The sequence below is a fragment of the Haliaeetus albicilla genome, chromosome 6, assembly GCF_947461875.1.
Source record: "Haliaeetus albicilla chromosome 6, bHalAlb1.1, whole genome shotgun sequence".
Classification (NCBI taxonomy): Eukaryota; Metazoa; Chordata; class Aves; order Accipitriformes; family Accipitridae; genus Haliaeetus; species Haliaeetus albicilla.
In genome coordinates, this window is record NC_091488.1 from 5978091 (window position 1) to 6003595 (window position 25505).

Sequence of the window (25505 nt, forward strand, 5' to 3'; positions counted from 1 at the left end):
TTGAAGTCAGCTTACTCAGTGTCAGCACTGTATTATAAAGTCTATCCTAGAAGCATATCCTAGAATACATTCTGGAGACTGACAGCCAAATGCAAACGCTTTGTTCTCAAACTATATGTACAGAAAATTACACAGATGCATATATATATCTCTGTAAGTAAACACACACACACTAAGCATGTGTATAGTTTATAACAATATATATCTATAGCAAGTTTATTATACATATATCTCTGGCACACTAAATGTCTAAAGAATTTTAAAAGACCTTTCTGACTTCATCAGTTCACAGCACTGAGGATCATCTTAACCTAACTGCATGCTTAATATACATTTTCTAGATGATATTCATAAATGCTTCATAAATAATGCCTGTTCAGTATATCTAAAACAGAAAGAAGGTAACACTTCTACCTGTCTTGCAGAAGAAAATTAAGAAATCACAAAACTACTGAATCACCTAGAAATGTCCTGGAAAGTAACAGTTTCTTGGGTCTTTGACTTCTCACTTGCAAATCAACATTCCCAAGGCATCTTGCCGATTTCGAAATAATGACCAGAAAACTCTGATAACAACTCTGAGAAAAAAAATCAAACCAAACGCATAACGGTATCACTAAAGCTATTCTGTATTGTATTTTATTGCATTTCTATGGCCTGTGTATTTTATCACTACTTTTTTTGTTGTTTAGTATTTTTTAATAGATTATCCCTTACATAAAATTAAGCATCAAAAAGAGTCATTACCACTATAGTACTTAAGTAACGTTGTGGTAATTTCCAAGATACCTGACTGTCAATGGATTTAAATATTTTCTGTTCTATCATTTTATTCCCAGTGGGTAAGACAGACAACACATCAGTAATTTCAGGGCCAATTCCTGCATGTAATACTCACCCCGTATGGTGTAACATCTCTTTAAATTAATTTAAGGTCTAATCAGAGAGAGTACAGAGGAATAAGGTTGGAACAAGCCAGGCTTGAAGCTAAATCAGATCATTGCAAAGGGATGGAACTGAGATATCACCTGAAGCAGAAGGAATGTTGTTAGCACCCCAGGCAACACAGAGCTATATAGAAAATATCCTGTACTGGCTATATGTACTGGCCAAATTACAAAGCCAAGACCAAAATGCAACAAAAGATGCTCTCATCAGGTAATGCAAAATGACAGATATTTTACTAAGACAGACCATAATATCAGCATCCATGTGGTAACTTAAAGAATTATTTTCTACCTACCCAGACACCTTATAGATTCAAGGTAAAATACTTGACTGTGCTTACAGTCAGCCTGCACCGTATATGTAGCATATCCTGACTTCAAATTGCCAGCACCTCTAGCTGATGCCTATGGGGTATCAATGAAATTAAGCCCATTTGCTTTTCACTTTATCACAACACTTGAGATGTGAGTGGCTTCAATTCCAGCCAACTGTCTTGCCAAGCCTCTCACAGAAATATCAATAGCGATTTACCTTTCAAAGGATCCAGCCTGTGCTTTCTGTTTTGTGCTGTTTTTTGAAGTTTTGAGCTCATCTGTTTTATGAAATGTAACTGCAATAATATTGCCTCCGAGTTAGCTCTGCAATAATTCACTCCTAGTTCAGCAATAATTGAGAAAACAGAAGCTTCTACCAGAGGCATTCTTTTCTATTATTTATTGTAATATTTTTTCACAAATTAATGAGAAACATTTCAAAAGCAACATTTTTATCCTTTCATGTTAAATTAATTTACAGTGCTATAAGCCATAATGAAAACAGAGAAATCATGAGTAAAAAAGCATGTTAATAAAGACAGATTTCTACAAAGTTTTTTAACTAAACTCATAAAATAATTTTTTCTATTTCTGTCACGTCCAGCTTGTCTCTATTTGTTCCCAATTATTTAGACATACAGTGAAAATTACATAGCAATGAAAAAGCAGAAATATCAGAAGAAACTGAAAATAAAGAATATTTTTTAACTTAAGAAAATCTGATTCATGTTAGTATATTTCATTCTAAATATCTGCCCCAGTCCAGTATGGAAAACACCAACCTCCAGTCTGGTGTTGTAAAGATCTTAGAAAACTATTTAGAAAATAAAGAAGAAAAAAAAAATTAGGGAAGTCAGCCTCAAAAAAAGAGATAAAATAATTATTAAAAAAAACCCCAAAACAAAATACATAGCTTCCTCTCCCTTTCCTCTGTCACACCCCAACACCTGGTTTCATAGTGTCTATACTGAGCCAGATAGAATAGGTGTTCCTGATCTGTAAAATTCCTTTTGATACTAATGACATCCTTGTCTCTAAATTGGAGAGACATGGATTTGATGGATGCACCACTTGGTGGATAAGGAATTGGCTAGGTGGTTGCACTCAAAGACTTGTGGTGAATGGCTCGATGTCTGACTGGAGACCAGGGGCAAGTGGCATTCCTCAGGGGTTGCTATTGGGACCGGCGCTGTTTAACATCTTTGTCGGCAACATGGACAGTGGGATCGAGTGCACCCTCAGCAAGTTTGCTGACGACACCAAGCTGTGTGGTGCGGTCAGCACGCTGGAGGGAAGGGATGTCATCCAGAGGGACCTGGACAGGCTTGAGAGGTGGGCCCATGTGAAGCTCATGAAGTTTGACAAGGCCAAGTGCAAGGTCCTGCACATGAGTCGGGGCAATCCCAAGCACAAGGACAGGCTGGGCGATGAGTGGATTGAGAGAAGCCCTGCAGAGAAGGACTTGGGGGTATTGGTGGATGAAAAACTGAATATGAGCCAGCAACGTGTGCTCGCAGCCCAGAAAGCCAACCGTATCCTGGGCTGCATCAAAAGAAGCGTGGCCAGCAGGATGAGTGAGGTGATTCTGCCCCTCTACTCCGCTCTCATGAGACCCCACCTGGAGTACTATGTTCAGGTCTGGGGCCTCCAACATAAGAAAGACATGGACCTGTTGGAGCAAGACCAGAGGAGGGCTACAAAGATGATCGGGGGCTGGAGTACCTCTCCTGTGAAGACAGGCTGAGAGAGTTGGGGTTGTTCAGCCTGGAGAAGAGAAGGCTCCAGGGAGACCTTATAGCAGCCTTCCAGTACTTAAAGAGGGCCTACAGGAAAGATGGGGAGGGACTCTTTAACAGGGAGTGTAGTGATAGGGTGAAGGGTAACAGTTATAAACTGAGAGAGGGTGGATTTAGATTAGATGTAAGGAAGAAGTTCTTTACTGGGAGGGTGGTGAGGCACTGGCACAGGTTGCCCAGAGAGGCTGTGGCTGCCCCATCCCTGGCAGTGTTCAAGGCCAGGTTGGATGGGGCTTTGAGCAACCTGGTCTAGTGGGAGGTGTCCCTGCCCATGGCAGGGGGGTTGGAACTAGATGACATTTAAGGTTCCCTCCAGCCCAAACCATTCTGTGATTCTATGATGAACAGGACTTGAATCTCCCAGCATTAAGCTTAATGCAAGGAATCCCATAGCTGTGGAAATGTAACTGCAGCTGCAAGTTTGCTCTAAGGAGAGCATGAGGCCTTTCTTCTTTCATGCCCTCACCACAGAGCTGGATTAAAACTGGGTAATCATCTTGTTTTTACCTGAGGCAGCATGCAGCCCAGCAACACCTGGATATAAAACTTGTAGGTTAGATGTCTAACAGGAAACGCAAGAAAATGAAATAACAAGCTGTCATGTAATAGCTCCCGTTGCAGAAATCACATTTCTTGGCACTGTTTTTTCAGGGGGTTCTAACCCTCCATAGTATTCCATGTCCCACAAATTGAAGGCTAAAATACAATGGCCGTTTTTATTTTTTAAAGCCAATCAACCAGCTGGCATTTAAACACTGTTGCATTTCTTACTCATGAGGTATGGAATTACAATACCACAGTTAAAAAGAAGAGTTGATCTGTTGAGGTTAATGTACTGTTGTGTCTGTAATTGGTGTAATGTAAGTGAGAACAGGTTTATTTCATAGCTTTGATCTGGCAGCTTCCAGCAGGCTTCCAGTTTATGGGAAGAAAGGATTTGCCACTTCATTTATAGATCAGTGAAATACACTTTGATATAAACAGTACAAAAAATAGCAGGACAACTGTAAGCCTTCCCCAGCAAAAGACCTTTGAAGTTCAACAATGAAATTTAGTGACTCAATCTTCTGGGTTTTGTACTAAGTCCTCTAGGAAGTGTGTCTTGCTCTTCTTTTTTGCTGAACTATGAAGTAGTTTCAGAAAAACAGTCATTAAAATTGTGTCCAACCCAGCAGCATAAGGTAGAAATTAAAATTAAGCAGGTTTAATGTAGCAGACAATATATGGTATTTCTGGAGAGGATATAATTTATATCTTTAATCTCCTTAGTTACTAGTTAACTCTCATATTTGCTCCATTGGCAATGTTCCACTAAAAATCTGTAATATCTGATTCAGATACAAGAAATTAAAATTCTGGCATTAAAAAAAAGTCTCATGGTCTCTTTTGAGGGTTAATTCAGTTATTTCATAACAAATTATTCAGTGTAACCTGATAGAAGATCTTTTTGACTGATACAAATTTGTCAATCAAGTTTCTATAAGCTATAGAGACTTCTAAGATGAAGAAAATATGCAAAGTAAGAAAGGCACAAGAAAATAAATATGTTCATCTTCTGAACTGATTAATGTGCATGCTGCTTGGTGCTCATGGCCTCTTTTGATTTTGCATTATCTTTTCAACTATATAGACAGTACAGAATTGAAGACATTTATTTTAAATCAAGAGTCCAGATGTTTTCACTCACATACCAACACTTCTGGTGACTATTAGTATATCATACTAAAAACAACCTAAACAACCAGCTGATAAGCAATGTATTCTTTTCTCTGCTATATTTATTCATAAACAGTCTTCTGGTTTAGATGCAGTAATCTGGTCAGCTGAAAGCTTCTAATTTAGCGAGGCAAAAACGGACAGTTAAGTTTCAGATCTCTCCTGCCATTCCTCCAGCCTCTTCCAGCCCTATTCTGATTCAGCAGAGTTATTCCACACAAAAGGACTCATGCAAAACCCTACTGTATTATTGCAGCCAGTTCAATCCAAATTCAGATCACAAAGGGCCCTAGATTAGCATATCTAAAACACAAATCTCCCGCACTTGCAGGTAAACTGCTAAACCAGAGTCTGAGAATAGCTTGGCATAAATAACTTCCAAAACATATCAAAACCCTAAAAAGACTCCTCCCTGTCCTAATGACCAAAGCATCTAATAGAAATGTGACAAGAGACAGTAAAGGCAGAGAGAAAGAGAGAGAGGAAAGAACAAGGATTCCACAAGCCTGAAGAAAATTAGCATCGTGTCCCTTTCACATACTCAAAAATAAAGAGATCTGCCTTTTGTATGCACAGGATAGCAGATAAACTTATTGCTTTCCTTCTTGAGGCCTTTTCTGCCTCATTTTTTAGTACTAAGAAAAATCATTTCCCTGGGCTCAGTTATTGACCGCTACCAAAGATAGCTAATAGGCTGCAGAAACAGAAGGCAAATGGATTTTCACACTCTGGTGTGGGTTCTTTTCACCCCGCTCCCTTCCCTCCCCTCAGAAGCAGCAGCAGTCCTGCACACAGCAGAATTGCACAAAGAATTCACGGGCAAAAATCTGACTGATTATGGTAGCCACGGACCAGGTTCATAGCTGTGCCCGTTCAGGTGTCCTGACAACTACACCAGTCGAATTGAAGCAGTGGAAACCTTCTGCAACAGTGAGAAAGCCACCACCCCAAGAAGTGGCATAAAGGAGCCTAAATCCTTTCCCTAAGTGTACAAATATTCGGATTCAAGGAAATTTTCTATGGAAAAGAAACACATGAAGAACAGAAAGCATTAACACCTTTCCTACCTGGTGACAACGAAGAGGTAAGACAAGCCAGAACAACATTTCTTAGCAAGGCAGACTAAAACCAAACAAATGTCACTGCCTCAACGCTTATGGCACATTCATGTGGGCAGGTGGATCAGCTCAAGACACAGCTTAAAACCTGGAGTGATCTGGCAGAGGAAACTTTGTAGGCATATCTTCACATGCCTTCATAGTTACCTATGACTAAATTTGTGGTCATCATTTGGGGGAAAAGTCATCTCAGTAGTCTGAGTTTACATTTTGGTTCTTTTCTGTTGCCTCATGGGGAATTGCACAATTTAGAAATATACTGAGTGGTAGGACCTACATGAAACTATAAGCTCTTCAACCTGGTTTAGGTAAAAGACAATCAAATGAAGCAGTAAAAAAGAAAAAAAAGATAAACACCGTTAACATTTACATGAGAGAGAGAGAGTGCGCACATCTTTTTATTTTTATATCTATATATATATGTACACACACAATCACACCAAGTATAGGCACCTATTGTAGCCAGTTAGTTATTTAGCTACTCCTCCTAGGTTCTCTCTAAGTCAGAGGAGAGACATATGCTTCTCCAGAAGGCAAATAGCCCCAGCTCAGCTGGGCTAAACTGCCCTCTGGAAGTGCTTCTCTTTTACCATTGTCTGTGCAGAACTAGGAAGAACAAATATTGCAACCAAGCTGAGCTGGGTGGCACAAACCTCTGCAGTAACTCTTGGGCATTTCTTCATGGTGTGAGGAGGTACAAACACAAGCTGCTGTTGCATTGCTAGTGAGGTGAAGACAATGGGATAACTACATTTGGCCAGCCAAATAGCTTTCTAGATTCCACCGACTCTGCCGATCTCAGTCGGAGCTTAAACACTTACCTCACACTTATACTGCTGACACCTAAAAATCGGTGTCAGAAGCTGACTCTTCAACCCTACTACCTACAGTATTCCAGTAAGGACAGGTGGCAGATACACAACAGACTGGTTACATGGCCTCTAGAAAAAAAAAAAAAATGTAGAGGCAGACAAAACACTGAAGAGGTGACATTACTGTATTTCTATAATCTGGTTAACTTAGTAGATAACAACTGATACCTGGATACAAACAGCAGAGCTTGTGGCTGCTTGTACCAATGTTTAAGGGCACATCCTCCTAGCCTCACCTACAGGAAACCCACAGATGACAAGGTTATTTGGGGAAAAAAAAAAAAAAAAAATATATATAGACCACAAGGTGAACAGGGTATCTGAAACTGTATAACCCAGATGAGAATAGATATGAAGCATAATAGAATATATATATAAAAATATAATACATATAACAGAAGAACCTCTGTAATGAAATTTATGTGAGCCTACATCTGATTTCCAGTGTCATAGGCTCTAAATAACATTATTCAATCTTATCCTAAGCAGCTCAATGCTGCTATTTTAGGGTACTTGGTAGGTATCATAACATGAGATGATTCCCGCCCTCCCCAGAAAGGTATACATAAAATCAGGGAACTGACAACACAAAAATAGAAATGATAAACCTAGAAAGAGTACTACTGCACATTTAAGTAGCTATATATTTTCATTACTATATTCAACCTCTGAAAATGTAATTATTATACTAACAATTTCAGAGAAGATAAGCCCAAATCTAGTTAACTATACTGAGACAAAACGTGGCAAAACTATGATAAGTAACCATAAGTCAAGGCTGACTTTCCAGAATTCCCAAACAACATGCATTTTACCGGAAAGAAAAATCCTGAACATCAGTTTAGAATCTTCTAACATAATTACAGCACTGCCACAAAGGAGGACAAAGGCCCTCCTCCAGAAAGTTGTTATTATTTTCAGTGAGGTGAAGAACCTACTGGAATCATTAGAAAACAGACTGAGATAATAATTCTGTACTACTAATCACTCTAGTTAAAAAAAAAAATAAATTTGCATTTCATATGTTGGAGAAATGGCAGCTTCTGTGGTGACTATCAATAAACTGGAATCAGGCACCCAGGAGAAAACACACAAAATGAAATGGTATCCAGTGAAAATAAATGACTCAAATGAAAAATGTGCACAAAAGGATAAATGCATATGTGGAACTTTGTACTGACAGAAGAAATTGAATTTCTTGTCAGCAGTTGAAAGAAAGAAAGCTTAAACTTCTGACAGAAAATGAAATGGGGCACTCGCTTGGTGACGATATAGACAAAGTTATTCTTGTCAAACATGCTGTCAGTTTAGGTAGTGAGATTTGCTATGCTACAGTATACAACCACTGCACAGTACATAATACAGAATGGCTAGTATTGTGAAATTGTGCAAATTCACATGCAGAAAACCTGTGCTATGGCAGCTATTTGCTCACAAAAAGGCAAAGTTTGCAGCATTTCGTAGAAGACAGCTATTTTTCTCAGTACAGTCTAAGAACCTTCCACAGAACAAGTAGAACTTGTCTCTGAAAAGCATTTGTAATTCTATTTTATTCCTTATTTGTATTCTTTGTAGGTCAACATTGCCTTCTTACATATTCAGTAAGATATCTGTCCTAAGCCAAAATTAATACTTTTCCTCAGTTATGCACTATATAATTTATCCTATTTATATTAACATGTTAATAATCACAATACAAGCATTTTTCTTTTACCTGCCTTGGGAAAATACACTTCTGGTCTGACAAACAAAAAATTATGTGGGCTTCAGCCATGTGTTTTGAATAGTCTGGTATGAGGTATAACTGCAAAAGGCACAGATACCCTTTCAAGCTCATCAGAAGAATATAGTAAAAGCTACCGCTGGATTTTCACAAACAGTTTTTATTGATTATTCACTTTTCAAATAAATCTGCTATACAAAGTAACTGGAAGAACTAAACGGCAGATTAGACTGTACCAGTAAATACTGACGATCACAGGAAGATCAAATGCCAGAAGTCTTCAAAGTTTTGGTAACCACTCAGTCTCATTCCTGTCACTTCAAGTTGGTGGGCTACAGTGAAACATGACATATGCTTAGTAAGACCATGAGAGAGTCCATCCATCCACTTCTTTGGATGTGGGAGAGCATGTTTTAGAAAAGCCTACACAAACAGGGATGAGGCATCCTAGAGAAATAATAATGTCAGGAAAACATGTAGTAATTGGAACCTATTCAAGAATAATGGCAAACCATCTTATCCATTCTACCCCATTTCTATTTGTGATTTTTCGTGCTCTCCTCTAACAGTCTTACTTAATACAACACAACCTCACGCTTAATGGTACAAAAGCTTTTCCCATCTAATCTGTGTTTGAAAAATCTGTGTTTAAAGCTGGTAGGGTTTGAATACTGATCTGCAAGTGAAAACAGGACCATCCTTCTGGTGCGCTCAGTAAACTTTTGAAGACAAAAAACATACGTCAAGCAAATGACCATATACTATGTTATTTAGCACATTTGACAAATGGGATTTTTCTTCTACCTTGATTATGAGAACATACGCAAATGAGAAATTAAAGGAAGAAATTTATCTATCTTCTTGTTTGCAAACACCCACTTTATATGTGGGATTTCTGACAATTAAGAGCTGTTTATTTTCCTGGGAGTAAGTTTTAAGAATGCTTACATCTCACTCTAGTAACAAAGTACTACATCACTTAATGAAATAAGCCTTTTACTTTCTAAAAGAAAATTAGCATTGATTAGGTTTTTGTTCTGAGTTCAGAAACAGGAATTGCAGAAGCAGAATACATCATTAATGTATCCACTCCTAGATAAGCTGCAGCATCAATACATTTTCTGTTTTTATCATAAAGATTATCCAAACTAAACTAATTAAACCAAAATGTTTGACAAAAAAGTAGCAAAATCTACATATCTGTTTCATTGCTGACTTCCTGACCACTTCTGTTTGATATCCAGCTAAGAAGAACAGCCGTTGCATTGCCTTCCCCATTGAGAATCAGCATCTAAACCTTCCTGTGAAAGTATTCAGCTTTCCACTAATGTAACACTATGCAGTAACTTGAGTCTACACAGCTGCTCCATTTCCTAGCTTTTCTCCTCTTCTTTCTGTGTTATTCTTTCCCTGCACTGAAAGCCTCCTGTTCCCCTCTTTCATCTCCTTACCTACATCAAAGCACATCATCATGTGGAAGTGACACCGAAATTGCCGTTGTTATTTCTATGGAGCAAAATCACAGTCTCAAGAGATAGCAGGAATACTAGTATATCAATATTATAAGGTAATTCTTGACCACATGCTGGGCTGTTAAGCAGGTTTTTAATAAAACTGTTACTTCTCTGAGAAGGAAAAATAAACCACAAACCAGCAAGCTTAATCCAGATGACAAACTACAGTAATATAAAACAAAAATAATGAAACTTATTTTCAGACTTGATCCTTAGAATGCATTTGAAAGAGTTACTCATTTGCATGTCCTTTAGGACTTACAGCTTCAAATACAAATATACCTTTATATCTATGTGCATAATAATCCTCACTGATTTCACTCGTTTTACCCATTTTTATAGGACTGTAGATTATATACTCTTTGAACCAACAATGTCCTTACCTTTGTGCCTTCTAGAGCAGCACATTAATCATAATGTAGTTGAGTAGTATGACATTAAACTATGTTAAAAAGTGTCTTTGGCCTTTTGTGCTATTGGATTATTGCATCTATCATGTCAATGTATGGTTTATGAAATAAAAATAAAAATATACCACAGAACCTGATTGAACATAGATATCGTCTTTGTCCTGCTCTTCAGGCACTTTTATACATGCTATGCACAGATATGTTGTCAGTTACCAGAAGCTACCTTTTTATGTTGGAAAGTGCTTCTTTCCCCTCCATACCATCCACTCAAATAAAAATACAGCTATTAACACAAAACACTATTCTTTTACCAAAATATATGATCTTACCAGCAAACTAGGAACCCAGTGTGAACAGACCTAATCAGAAGGACCATAGCCTGTAGGTGGTCTCAATCCAGAACTGCGTAACAGTTCCCACTCTGCACAAAAGCACATGTCCCTTATTTTATATAAAAACAACACTGTGAGAAAACATGGGTACTGCCCATACTATAAATTTTTAGGTATAACTTCAGGCACTGCAAATTTTTCATATTATTAGCAGTGAAACTCCTAAAGTGAAACTACTTAGGTTATAGTCTAAGTGAGCATGAAGGTGGTAATAAAAATAAATTTGCTATGTATTTCATGCCAAAGTTATTAACTTCACTTCATTTATCATATGCTGTCATACTTTTAGTCAGTCTACACTACCAATAATTCATCAGTCACCACAGATTATTTCAGATACATTTGGTAACCTGTGTATAGAGTATAAAGCATTCTCCAGTTATTGTTTAACTAGGTGTCACATGCAGTATTCTTTGTCAAATTTCAGTGAAAAAAACTTGTGATTAAATTCATCTACAAGCTTAATATTAAATGATTACATTCATAAAATACCAAGATAAATCCACACTAGCTTCAAAATTATGTCTAATATTACATAAGCTGTATAAAATGTCACATACAATTATTGCTAAAAAGACAAACCAGAGGAGTAATTAACACAGTTGAGAGTTCATATCACTAGAAGTATGAAAGCAGAAAGTAAAATTAATTATTTTCATCTCCCTCATATGGTTACTTATCAAACCAGACCTCATGGGGACACATGGTGTACTTCAACTAGAAAATAAAAAGCAGCACATAATTAAATGACTCCTTGGAGTAACTGGTTTATATCCTTGAAAATTCTCCAGAAAGTATTCTAACTGTGTGAATCACCTCAACTATTATACTGCTGTCAGTTCAGACAAATGATGCATGCAAATACATGCTTATGTAAACAAACAGCGTGTTTATAATGCAACAATTTAATATAATTACATCATCAGGTAATTAGAATGTGCAGTTATGTAAGTCTCACCCTTCTCCTTCTGCTACCGAATGAACTGATAAGTACTAGGGGAAGATTAATCTTTATTAGTGACACTTGAGCTAATGGTTTCTGAACATGAAAAGCAAAAGAAACACCTAAAAAAAAAAGTGAGATTTTCCTAGACAAGCAACTTCTGCTATATAGAACACTTTCTGCACAGCAAGACGTTATTTTCCTAGTTGTTTAAAAAAATAAATTAAAGCTTGAGAGTGTAAAGCAGAAAACTGCTGGATCACTAAAGGCGAGATAAACATTTTTAGTGACAAGGAGATAAAGCTACTAGTGAACTCAGAAATTCAGGGTTTTTTCATTATTTGTATAAAGAATTTTTTATCAAAACATTGCTTTCTACCTATTGCCTAAAAATAGCAGATTAAAACAGAATCTTAACATTTCAGGACTCCTAGTGACTATTTTCACATTATCCAAGTCCATGCAACTGCATAAAGAACAAGACAAGCCCTGCAGATCTAAGTCCATATGTTGTATGTAACCATAATATCTATGAATTCTATAACCTAGGTAGTCGAAGTTTCTTTCAAAAGACTTGTGAGACAGTGATCTTTAATCAGAAGCTACCATTTTGTTTTACTTCCTAGGATGTGGATTCAGCTTGGCTGATGAGAGGAAAAAAAAAAAAAAGAATTCACGTGGGGAAAAAAAAAAGAATTGGAAAACTGTAATCCTGGCTGAAAGCATTTAGGTTCCTTTCTATGCTATGGCTTATGGTTATACTACATATACTGGATGTTAAAAAACATATTAAGGACATAGACTGTATTTGAATGTGTCTGTTCTTATACACATACAATTTACATAGCAAATTTCTTCGGATACAAGTCATTGCCTGATGTGTTTTATAGGGTAAGAGCATTTCTGGCCCACAGTACTGAGTAAAAAAAAAAAAAAAAAAAAAACGCTTATCATTATTTGTGGTTTATGGGGCTGATGATATGGACTAGTGAGCAATAACCACTTTCCACAAAGTACATAAATGCATATTTCTGAGATTTCAGTGACTTAAAGCTCCTTTTTGTTTGAATCTTTTGTGTGCATAAGCTGTGCACAAGCAGCCACATTTTTGTCATGTTCTTACTTTTCATCCCTATGCATCAAAGTGAATTGTGAGGGAGAACTCTTGCAAGCAGGGTATGAAGACTAGGAGAATCAATGCAGCAATAACTGAGGAACAGATGAAAAGCCATACTCTCTTTCCTGACCATTCAGCTGACATCAGTAAAATAGTTTTATTGACAAAATTGTGCTTTAAGAAGTAAAAGTCCTTAATATTTGCTCCATTATCCAGTTTTGTAGCAACACAGATGGGCAATATTTGCACCACTACCAGGACACTATTTATTTGGACAGAAAGCTTTTACAATGAATACCATTGATATGGAGCATTGTGTTATGACTATTGCAAGTACTACCCATCTTAATGACTTAATTAATTTTACAGCTAAGAACTCTCAGACTATTAACTTTTTTTATTTTTGAATAATTTCCTTATGTCATGTAAATTATTTTGTTAATAAAAAGTTTTATCTAAGAACAACCATAGCATAATATTTGACTTCATGAACTGTAGAGCAGTTCATAAAGTGACTTTTTGCTTATAGGTGGCCTCAGTGCCAGAGAAGGATGAAGGACTTATTTGACTTGCTAGTGTATCTGTAGCCATAGCCTCCACTAATTTATTCCCATACTTTGTTTCCAACTGACTTTTACTGGCATTGTCCAATCACTTTATATGAAACTCACATACACATCATCAGAAAAATCTATCAGGTACTAGCAGAGAAACAGAAGTTTATGTAAGTTTGTGTTTTTGACTGCACATAGGTCCCTCCAGTAATGGTGAATTGCTACAAAAGCACTGTTTATCATTTGAGAATAATGCAAAGTCTCCAGAAAAACCTGCAGTCACTACAACAGTTTCACACATGTTCACACATTGTATTACTGAGTAAACAAATGCACGGCTTGGTTCAAATATTTTGCAGTTAAGTTCCTTGAATTTAAAACATTTGCTGTTAATGAAATTCCTATTCTAATAGGAGAAATTATTAAAAATGATGCCCTAATTACTAAGAACACACTAGTAAAAAGATACATCCTTTTAAATTAATTGTAGTTAATGACTATGTCTCAAATCCGTGATAATTTAATGAAATGGAAGAAGATGCAAATCTTGAATGGCTACTTTACTGTAGTTCTTTAAAAAATTACAGAAAAAAAAAGGTCTTTTCCAATTATAATTTCTAAAAACAGCCACATTCTGTTTATTTAAACATAAGTTTCCTTATTCCAGTAGAAATAAGGAACTTTTCTTCTAATTGAGGAAGAAAAAAAAAAAACCCAGAAAAAAATATGGTTCTACCAGCTTTTAGAAGGATATCCACCAGAGTCCCTTCAGGACAAAGGCATTTGAAAATCCACTTGTGCTTGTTATATTATAAGATTTCTTTTGGAGGCTTAAAAATGGTATAGAGAGGCTGACACAGTGATAGGCCCAGGAAGAAAACCAAGTCAGTCTACGTAGAGACAGATCAGCATGCAGATGCAAATGAAGAAAGCCCACAACAAACCACACTATCAAAATATTTCCTCCTGCAGCCATCAACTAGAACTAAAGTCTAAAATTATTTTGCTGTTGGTGGACAGGTATGTATGAACCTTTGGGGAGCAAAAGACAATGCAACAACCACATTTTTGCCTCTGCATACTAATGTTTCTTCTTAAGATTTAAGAATAATTTATCTTGTACAGCCAAGATTAGCGAGCAGAACAGTGTTTGCTTTTTGGAATTGAAACAAATAGAGACTCTACAACAGTTTTTACTGCCTTAGAAGATCTGGTACTTAAATACCAAAAACATGGAAAGAAGAACTGAAAATTTAATCTTATGCCTCAGTTGAAGTGCAGAAAACTATTTAGAAGAAAGCTTACAGTTCAAAGCAATTGTTCACATGATGGATATTTTTATGTACTTCATTATTTATGGAGGGAAGGATTTGTATGCATTTATTTTTCCTTTCGTCTATAGCTCTGGATGGTTTTTTTGTGGAGATCAAAAAAACCCAAGATACTAGTTGAAAAGATAACTGGGTCTACAAAGCTCCATTACAGTTAAAAATGAAGTATTTGACCTAAATTTTTAGGTATCTCTAGTTTGCCAAATAATCCATTTTTCAATGATCACATCAAAAATAACTTCTGCAAATACTTGATAATTCAATTGTTTTAGCACCATTACAACCAAAACCCTAATCTAAATAATATATAAAAAGATAGCCTATATTGAAAATTAACCACTCAGTCTAGAACTATCTTCCATTCAAATCTGCTCTCCAGGATCATGCAACTGAATTCAGAAACATGTGAGGACTTAAGGGATATTACTAGAAAATGAAATTAGCATAAAGACAGATCACTATTAAAAATGTGGTTCAGACTTCACTTTTGTCTAGTGCAACGTCTGTAGATTTCAGAGTATCATGTAATGGAATTTAGCAGCAGTTCAGTCAAGCAGTTAAAACCATGTATTAATACAGTAGTGCCAAAAGAAGGTAGCAGTATTTCCATCCAATGTACTTACTCAACATATTCACTTACAGCTAAAGTTTTCCACAGTATGTTTTTCATAATTAAATTAAGGCATAGAGCCTTCAGTGCCTGGAACGTCCAGTTTTAAACTTTCTGTCAACATAAGAGTCAGGCACTCTCAGGGAATATTGGAAGAAAGGGCCCTGCCTTCCAAACAGTCAACTAATTCATATTTAGGAAATCTAAGACCTCACACAGACATATCTGCATACTCCTCAGTAACTGTAGTGAAGAAAAGAAAATGAAAGTATAACATTTTTCAACAGCACCATTTCAACTAATTATTTTTCTTTCCCCTCAAGATTCTCCGGAACACCAAATACAACATTCTCTCTCTTTTTTAAGATTTTTTTTTTTGTTTCCAGAGGAAAACAACTGTCTGAAAACTGTCCAGCCATTAACTATGAAAATTTTAATCATTATCTCTTTTTATTATCGCAGCAGAGCATGTTGACAATAATCAGCCAAATACGAAATTAATATTTTTCATGTGTTTGAAAGTAACGGAGGAAAACTAATTCAGTTAAGCTACAGAGAATAAACTTGATGCAATTTATATAACTTCTATAAATATCAGAAATGCTTAATAAACTCTCATGTCTGTCAAGTGCTCAATTCAAGACCGTAGCTTGGCAGAGTAATTCATTTTTATGTGATTTAAAAAAAAAAAAAAAAAATCTAACCACCCATTTCAGCAAAGTTTTTCTGTACATTTTAAAACTCTGCTTCAAGACACATTTTCCAAATGTGTTATATGCTCAAAGATGTCAGACAGAATCATGATGTGACTCATGTTAGATCCCTATAACAATTTCCAAAGCAACACTTAAAGGTTAGCAGTAGAAGCAGTTCTCTTTTTCAAAACAACTTCAGTTTTGTTGAGTAGCTGCACACTGGAAAAAAACCACCACTTTGGCCACCTGACATGTCTCTAAACTGAAGTGCTTGACTTACCTGCCACTGTTTCATGAGCTCGCGAACCATTTTGGCATCCTCTAGTATCTTTTCTTTGTGTGTAGCATCCTGCAGGACATTCGCAGTTGTTTCAGCTTCTGTAAGCCAAGCAAGGAACTTTTCGAGATCCAGGTAGAATTGCTGCAACATTCTTAGGGCTGATTCCAGCGCAGCTTCACGCTCACAAACCCTGCACAAGTACAAATAGTCAAATGCAGCACTATTAGGAAGAAAACAAATCTTAACCATTAAATCCAAATATAACAAAGACACACTATGTATTTTTCATGTACCAATCAAGGTAAGTTTGCAGATACATTAGCTACAGAACTTGCACTGTACGTTTGGCAGGTGGGACTCCTTTTTATCTTTTTCTCCTGAGAAGTAGTAACTAGAATTCATCTGGTAAAAAATTAAGCAAAAATACTTCTTTGAAAGTACTACGCCTGAAACACGCACAATTAAAAAAAAAAAAAAAAATCAAAAATAAGTCCCTGATTTGTTTTAATCAAAGATTGTTTTCTTATTCGTCATTAACACTACAGTAGAAAACTTGTTTGGTTTTAGAAATCACAAAATAGTTCCTGGCCACTGCACAGTGTGATGAATTTAATTATTAGTTTTTATGACTTGAAACCTTTGGAGATTGCGTTCAAGACCTTATACCCTAATAACACTCAAGTGTGGGGTGGTGGGGGTTTGTGTTTTATTTGGGTTTTTTTTGGTTTGGTTTGGTTTTTTTGTTTTTGTTTTTTTTTTTAAATGAATGTAATAAATTACAAGATCTCTATCAGTGACATGATAAAATACAATTTTTAAATACAAAGTCTATGTATCCTTGGGGAAGATCTAAATCGTAGATTGGGAAACAACACTAAAGGCTCCAGCAATTCTGGTGCTGAAAAAAACATTAAAGTATATCTGTGTTCTATCAGCATTCATGTGCAATGTAGGCGTCACATGTACTCACTGATTTTTTACATTGAACTTGAGCTAAATATGGATTTAGAAATGTGAGCAGGTAAGTATGACATAATGTTCATGAACACAAGGCTGTCAAGGCTACTTAGCTGTTGTATTACATGCATATTTGTTTGACATCAGCATGACAACTGAGTAATTTTTTAAGCTCAGACAGTATAAAGTCATTTGATAATTTGTGTTACTTCAAGTGGAATGAATGCAATTTGATGCACACCTATGTTTAGTCTACAAATCTGTGGTGATCTGGATATTTCTAGACAGATTTCCTGTCTAGTTTTATAGTTATTTAGACAGACTAAGATACTAGATTTTAGCAGATATAATTTGTCAAACTGTAATTTATCATAACTTCACCAGAGGAGGCCGTGAAATTTCTAAGTGCTAATCTCTATTTCAAATCCTGTTTGCTGTCAAGAAGAGATTGTACTCCTTGATAAGTAATGATATCATCCTAAAACCTAGTACACCAGTTGAAGTAAGAAAAGAAACAAAAAATTAACACGAGTTTTGCCAAGTGGCAGGCACTGACTCAACATGTTTTTCAACAAGCATATAAGTAAATTGCAGCAGAGGATAGCAAGAACAGAAAAATTAATTCAGAGTACAGGCGGGACAACCATTTCAGAAAAAAAAAAATCCTCCCTAAGAGACAAATCTCACAATAGCTACCATATTTCTGTCATAGTTTTAATCCTTTAGCATCTTATTTGCTTTTCCCAACCATTTTGTGAAAAAGGGAATTTATTCTTGGATCCTTTTTTGATTCAAAAACTGAGAAAGCTATTGAATGCCTCACTACAAAGTCATCCACCAATTTTTTAAAACTTAAAGCCAGACTGGATTTTAATCTCGGATGCACCTGTATTTTGGGTTTGTGCGGTGGGTTTTTGGTAGCAGGGGAGGGGCCGCAGGTGTGGCTCCTGTGAGAAGCTGCTAGAAGCTTCCCCGGCTCCAAGCGGGACCCGCCTCTGGCCCAGGCCGAGCCCATCAGCGACAGTGGTAACACCTGTGGAGAGCAGATTTAAGAGGGGAAACCTGGAGTTGGGGAGGAGATTGGGATGTGAAACCCCTGTGCAGACACAGAGGTCAGTGCAGAAGGAGGGGAGGAGGTGTGCTGGGGGAGGTTGATGCCCCTGCAGCCTGTGGTGAGATGGCGGGCTGTGCCCCCTCAGCCCATGGAGAGGAGTAGAGGAGCCCCAAGATGGCCGGGGCTCCATGGGAAAGCCCACGCTGGAGCAGGCTGTGCCTGAAGGACTGCAGCCCGGGGAAGGGACCCACGCTGGAGCAGTTTGTGAAGAACTGCAGCCTGTGGGAAGGACTCACGTTGGAGAAGTTCGTGGAGGACTGTCTGCTGTGGGAGGGACCCCACGCTGGAGCAGGGGCTGAGTGAGGAGTCCTGTCCCTGAGGAGGAAGGAGCAGCAGGGACAAGGTGTGAGGAACTGACCCCAACCCCCATCCCCCTGCGCTGCTGGGGGGAGGAGGGAATGAAAACCGGGAATGGAGTTGAGCTGGGGAGGAGGGAGGGGTGGAAGGAAGGTGTTTTAAGGTTTGGTTTTATTTCTCATTATCATTGTCTTCATTCGATTGGTAGTAAATTAAATTGATTTTGTTTTTTCCCCAGGTTGAGTCTGTCTTTGGCCTGTGACCATAAGTGGTGAGTGATCCCTCCTTGTCCTTGTCTTAACCCACAAGCCTGAGCTTTTCTTTGTATTTTCTCTCCCCACCCCACTTGGGAGGAGTGAGCGAGTGGCTTTGTGGTGCTTTGCTGCCAGCTGGGCTTAAACAACAATGAACTGTTGCCATCTACAAGAATTCTCCACATCATGGCACTGCTTAGCCTGGATTAGAATGTGTCCCCAGTGGCCTCTTAGGAGGATAGAGAGACACACTTAGCTTCAGAATAGTGAACATGGTCTCTTTCCAAACTTTATTCTACAGGGACATAAACACGGCTTGTGGTTAGGCCATTCTTCAAATTTAAAACAACTGCAATGAAAGAATTTGTTCTTTTGTTAAACTAAAAATTAGTTACGTAGATATCACAACTAAATATACTGACAATATACACTAAATCAATATAAACTTAGAAAAAAAAGTAAGAAACAGAAAATCTTTCACCAGGAAAATACTGTATTGACCTATTTATCACTTTTAGCTCAAAAATATCACCACATTCATTCAACAGAACTTGGAAATGGGATAAACTTACATAAACTAAAAATATTTTATCCAGTTCTTCAGAGCGCAATTCTATTGTAAGATATACTTTATAGCACTACTCTAATTCAGTTTTCAGTGTGCAACATGATAGCTAATATCAGTGCCTTTGCAGAATCATGTATAACACTTTTTTCACATGTAGTTCCTCCAAAATATTAAAGGCACATTTTTAACTACAATCCACCTCAATTCCTATAAATACATAGCAATGGTCTAATAACAGCATTCTGCAAATACACAGTGAGATTTAAAAGGGGGGGGGGGGCGGGGAGGCTTAAGTCTGTTTGTGTATATTTAACTTTTTGCACGGTATCCTGGGAAGTAGGACCCAAAGCTACATTCATCCACTTGTGCAAATACCTAGTGCATTTTTAATCTACAAAAAATAAGAACAAAAGCACAGATATGAAAATATATTCAAAGGAAGAGCTATTAGAAGTATTACTCAAAATCAGATTTTATGTTTTAGACAAAATTCTAGAGTATATAAAAAATACAGTATTTTATTGATCTGGGTAAAGAATGAAGTTTTAGTTATGAAGAATCTTCTGTGATGCACAGAAATCTTATGGCACATAATTCCTTCAGCCTACAGAAATGTGTTGCTTGTCTATAAGCATACTAATACACTCACCACAATATATCTAGTACCTTGCATTTTAAGCTTCGATACATCTAACATGCAATAAACTTTCAACTACATTGACAGCTCTGCAGCATATCAATAAGCTTCACTCTACTTGGCTTTCTAATTACCTCAAAATTATGAGGTTAGAGCAGACAGAAGGTCTAAAAATGAAAAATAAAACTGAGTATCAAACCCAGCATGTGATAAATTGTACAAAATTATAGGGGAGACAAAAATACGTACATTGAACAAGAAATTATTGCACAAAAACAAAATAAAGATGCTTCCTTTTTAGTCTGTATCATCCAAATATGTTTAATTCCATAGCAAGTGTGAGCTGTAAGAAAATAATATGAAGTAAGCAGAAATACATTTTAGTGTAAACGGAACACTGCACAGTAGGAACACTACAAAACGCTGCTGAAATACTAAAAGATAATCATAAAAAAAATTATTTTTAATGGAATGATCCAGTTTTTCTCTGTTCTACTATGATCTAACAATAAGCATATAGCGGTATAACCAAAAGCTTCTTATTCATGGGTGAAATACTAAAGGTGGGATTCATCTTATTTTCATCTGGACACCCAGATATTAAGCAACTATACTCCCTCTGCAAAACATGAGACAAGCATTTCTGGAATTTAGTTCCTCCCCTCTTCTCTGTACACATCTGTTGAACCAAGTTCAAGGTCAGAGTAAATTTTTTTTCTCTTGACTACAATGATAAGTTACCTAAAGCTTACACAATTTTAATTTTACACAAGCCTAAATTTTACACAATTAAAGGTAAGTGAAATGGTCCCCCAATCCAGTCTGGGGACTGATTTTTAGGAACTAGTGGTATCAGTGACAGTGGACTCACCAACTCTAGTTGTCGTATGAGCTTTGTTGCAGGACAGATATTATGGTACTCTCTTAAGAATGTGTTAGCTGAAGGCTTCAAGTTGAGGGAAAATGAAGGCATATCAAAAGAAGCAAGTCACACAATGTATATAAATGTGAACTTATACTCACAGGAGAAGTTTATAAGGTTTTAAAAAAAAAATCCACAGAAAAAAAAAATACCAGCCTCTGCTACAAGACATTGCTGTTATGCTGAGAACTTTTAAAGATAATATTTTTAAGACATAGCTGTTTACAAAGGGTTGGGAAGATAAGCAGGGGAAAATTAAGTTACGTGAAATCTGTGTGATCTTTAAGTTCATAAGCAAGGTACTATATTATTAACGAAAATTCGGAGTCCGTACCGTCATATATATACAAAAGAAATATATGCAACAAAATCCATACAACTGAACATCTTGTTACAGAATGTAACAAGAAAAGAAAGTGCTGAGGTATGGGAATGATGGTGTCATTAAACGCATTGCAAGAGTTCTTCATTCAACAATCTCCAAACCCATACAACACAGTGTTTGGGGAAGCTCCATGAGTGTGAAGAACAGATTTTTCTTCAGCTGTAGTATTTGCTACATAATTTGGAATGAATTGTTCACATCTTCTGAGTATCTGTTTGTTTATTTGAAATTTCAACACTTATTCACATTACAAGATATGTTGTTAGGGTCAATGTTTAAATAATGCTTTGAGATGCTCAGGTAACAGGACATGTAGTAAGTGCAGAGCATTATGCCAGTGTATGCTCCACTGTATTAATGCAGAATACATAATACGTAAGGAAATATATTAAAAATTGAGCACAAAAAATATTCATAATGGAGAAACTAACAAATTTCTGTTCCACGGCTATTTCTTTAAGGGCAATAACAGTGGAGAAATTCTGCATCATTCAGTGTTCAATAGATCACTAAATCACACTTCCATCTGCAGACTGTAGTGATCTAATGTTATCACACTGAGATGTAAAATAAAATATCCTGGGCCACTGGCTGACAAAGTATCAGTAAGTGGTTTTACTTCTATAGTTCATGTGGTTCTCTCTATAGAACTGTATTTTCTCCTTTCTGACATTATGATTCCATACAATTTTTAAAAAGTTACCTAAATTTCCCTTTTCTGGAGCCAACTATCACAGACAATTTGAACTACATGCATCTTCCTTCTAATGCTGGAAGCAGTTTGCACTTTTTCATGAGGATCATATCCCTTCTGCTGATGTGACTATGGAACAATTGCAAAGCTTTATTGGAATATTTAATTTTTACTACTAAATAAATTTAAGCTCTTACTGCTAGGTCTTCTTCAGCTGCTTTAACTTGGACTGATAAAGAACCTCTCAAAGAGGTAGAATAATTTAACCTCAGACAAAGTTAGAACATGAGGAAATGTCACAGATATGAAAAAAACCCAAAATTCTTAAAATGAACATTGAATTCTTAAAGTAACTATTATTGATTGAATTTTGAAATCCAAATTCAGAATAAATCACGCTATTTTGGGCATGCTGCTTAGAGGAACTTTCTTCTGGAATCTAGGGACTACCTTCTATAGTGCCCTTTACAGTTATTAATACACGCTAGTAAGTGGTTAATCTGCAGATTAACTCTGGAATGGCTGATACACATTAAGTGTGGAAAACTATGTTGAGACCGCATTTTAAGTACTGCTTTCATGTGGTTTTCTGGATCTCAACCAGCTTGACACCTCACTCAGGGACACACAGTATTTTTCCAGTAACACTTCTGGTCAAATGTTCTTTTAGTTCCACCATCCTGATAGAGGTTACTAGCTTTTCTCTCCTGTAGAGCATTGGCACATGTATGTGCATCTAAAGTTGTTGAGTGATCTTTATATATATGTGCTTATGTCCTACTATCACTATTTTGTCTGCCTTGTTGGAAAACATTCTTCACCAAGTTGATCCTAGAGTAATGGAGATTGCTCGCCTGTGGGCAACTCTACCTCTGAAAAGACTTCTATGTTGCAAATTATCAGAAAGCCTCAAGTGCAACTAAATGCAGAGCTACAAGATCAGCATCTGAACCACTCCAGAGATCAGCATTCAGACGTAGCTGACGTGCGTCCACAGGCCCTTATCCTCCCACTATTCTGAGTGAGGAACCAGGAAAGCTTTGATGTGCTTGTACAGAATTTTGTACCTGAAAGAGAGGCTTTCAGGTTTTTCAGTCATTTTGTGCCTTAGTCCCTTCCTGTAAGGCCTAAGGGACAAACCTGACGGAAAACCTACCTCTAAAAAGGCAACAATAACTTTCTAGAACTCTTTGCCTGATCTTTTTCACAGCTAATATCTCCCTGAAGACAGCTGATTAGGAGAACAGAAAGAAGGAAAGATTTTGTTTCAGTGGTGGAAAGATCTTTGAATAAACAAGAAAAAATGCCTTTTTTGGAGCCCAACAGGAACACACAGGTACTGCCCGCTGATTCAGGCATATGAACAGGATTCCTACCAGTGACATATTTCCTTCTGTATCTCTACGTGCAGTACTTCTCTCTGCTTTACATTTATTTCTCAACAATGTGATCTTCTGGCTGAAAGCTGATTCTCAGTGTCTTCAGATAAGTCGAAGGGCATCTATCTCTGCTTTGGCTGCACTACCCATATTGATTACATATGAATAACCAGGGAAATGATTTTAAATTCCAGGTGTAACTGTGCATACAGAGAGACTAAGTCCAACAGCTGCTGCAAAATAAACACACAAATGCAGTTCTCTGCTGATTCTCTTTACTTCTACAGGAAAGAACAAACCCCCCTCAACGCCCCCATCCTCCGATTGAACTCAGCCTACCTACCTTGATACAGACACAGCATTGTTCTTTCCCTGATAATCACACAGAGTTTCCTAAATTATGACAGTCTCTTCAGATACTAAAGGTAGAACATCCTAAAGCACCTCCTGATCATAGTAATAAGCCCATACAATTTCTCCTTTCTTAAAAATCTGTTGCCAAAAAGGGGGAAATGCTTCAAAGAGCAGTTATTCAGTCTGCTAAGCAAGATGCAATTGTTTTTTCCTGACCAGTTTTTCTATTGTAAAACTCTGCAAAACCAGAAAATATGCTGTATTAAAAAATGTTTCTGGGTTTTATGTACTTAGGGAAATGGATGCAGCAAGAGAGAGAAACTATTTTGCTATTTTTCATTGGCTGGATTGTTTCTAGTCATATACCTGTCGTAGCTCTTCTCAACATAGTCAGACCCTATATGAAAATAACAAAAATCATTAATCCTTCTCCAGCACTTTCCTTTGAATTACTCCCTTTGTTACTAAAGACACTAAAGCAATTTAAAAAACATATTTTTGAATTTAGACTGTTTTTCCTTACTTTTCTTTATTAAAGCACTATTGATATTTAATGAGAAAAAGAGGAAAAAATGAAAAATTTGTGTTTATCTATGAAGTTTCAGATCAACCTTGGATATTAATCCCCCATCTCTTCTACACTATTATTTGTCAGACTGAGAAGGGTTGCTAAAAGCAAAGGAAATATCACACCCTGGGGCACAAAATCACATACATAGATTTCTCTATAGGACCTTTAAATAACCTCTTTTTAAATAAGCACCTGCCAACATCAGCACAGAGGATCTGCGTTCACACAGGGGAAAATTCCTCGTCAACCTTTTTAAAAATAATTTCTGTCTTTCATACTCTGTCCACTTTTGGGATCCCACATTCAGAAAATGCCTCTTCAAGGGGTGGCAAAAGAGAGAGAGTTAAAGGGAATTTTTCTAACAGGCTTTTCTTGCCCTTATTGCTTTTGTCTCCTTCTCCCTTCTTGCCTTGACATAGGTCTAGAATATATAAAAACATGAGTGTACGTTTTCCCTATATTCATCGTAACCATAGCTTATCACACATCATGAACTACAGAAAAATCATTAATGAAACATCATTTTAATTCCTTTGCAATTAAAACTAATTACAGGTTATCTTTTACATTATTGAAAACATTTTATGTTTACTTGGGTTTTCTAATCTCCAGACAAATTTTCATTAAAATCAATCACTTTCCAGAGAGTAAATCTTAAGAATTACCAGGTTAAAGAAAAGGGAATCTGAACAACAGACAACAATCACAGACATATGAAGTATCATCAAAAATGACTTGTAGATACAGAATAATGTTCTGATGGACCCACTCAAGAGGCTTTTCTAAATAGCCCTTAGTTAAAACTTAAAAGAATTGTCTTAAAACCAAAAGCAGCAAACAGAAAAAAAATCCAAACAACAACAAAAAAATCAACAAACAACCCCACAAACACCACCCCACCCCCAATTCTCTGAACTCGTGGAACAGATTCAAGGCTAACCCTCGTACAATTCAAGAAATGCCCCAACAAAACATAGGAAGATAACATTTAATAATTCTGGTATTCCCATTAAAGAGAGAAGTCAGAAAAAGAATAAATC

The 25505-nt window shown here is 36.7% G+C and overlaps 1 protein-coding gene across 21 annotated transcripts in view; it reads right to left on the bottom strand.

Annotated features, from left to right (window-relative positions):
• DMD (dystrophin) overlaps nt 1–25505 on the bottom strand; it is a 1308223-nt gene that overhangs the window by 245365 nt on the left and 1037353 nt on the right. For all 21 annotated transcript variants that reach the window (XM_069784897.1, XM_069784898.1, XM_069784912.1 and 18 more), the window contains one exon: nt 16334–16523. In XM_069784897.1, the coding sequence (XP_069640998.1) occupies nt 16334–16523 (190 nt within the window). The remainder of the gene's footprint in view (nt 1–16333; nt 16524–25505) is intronic.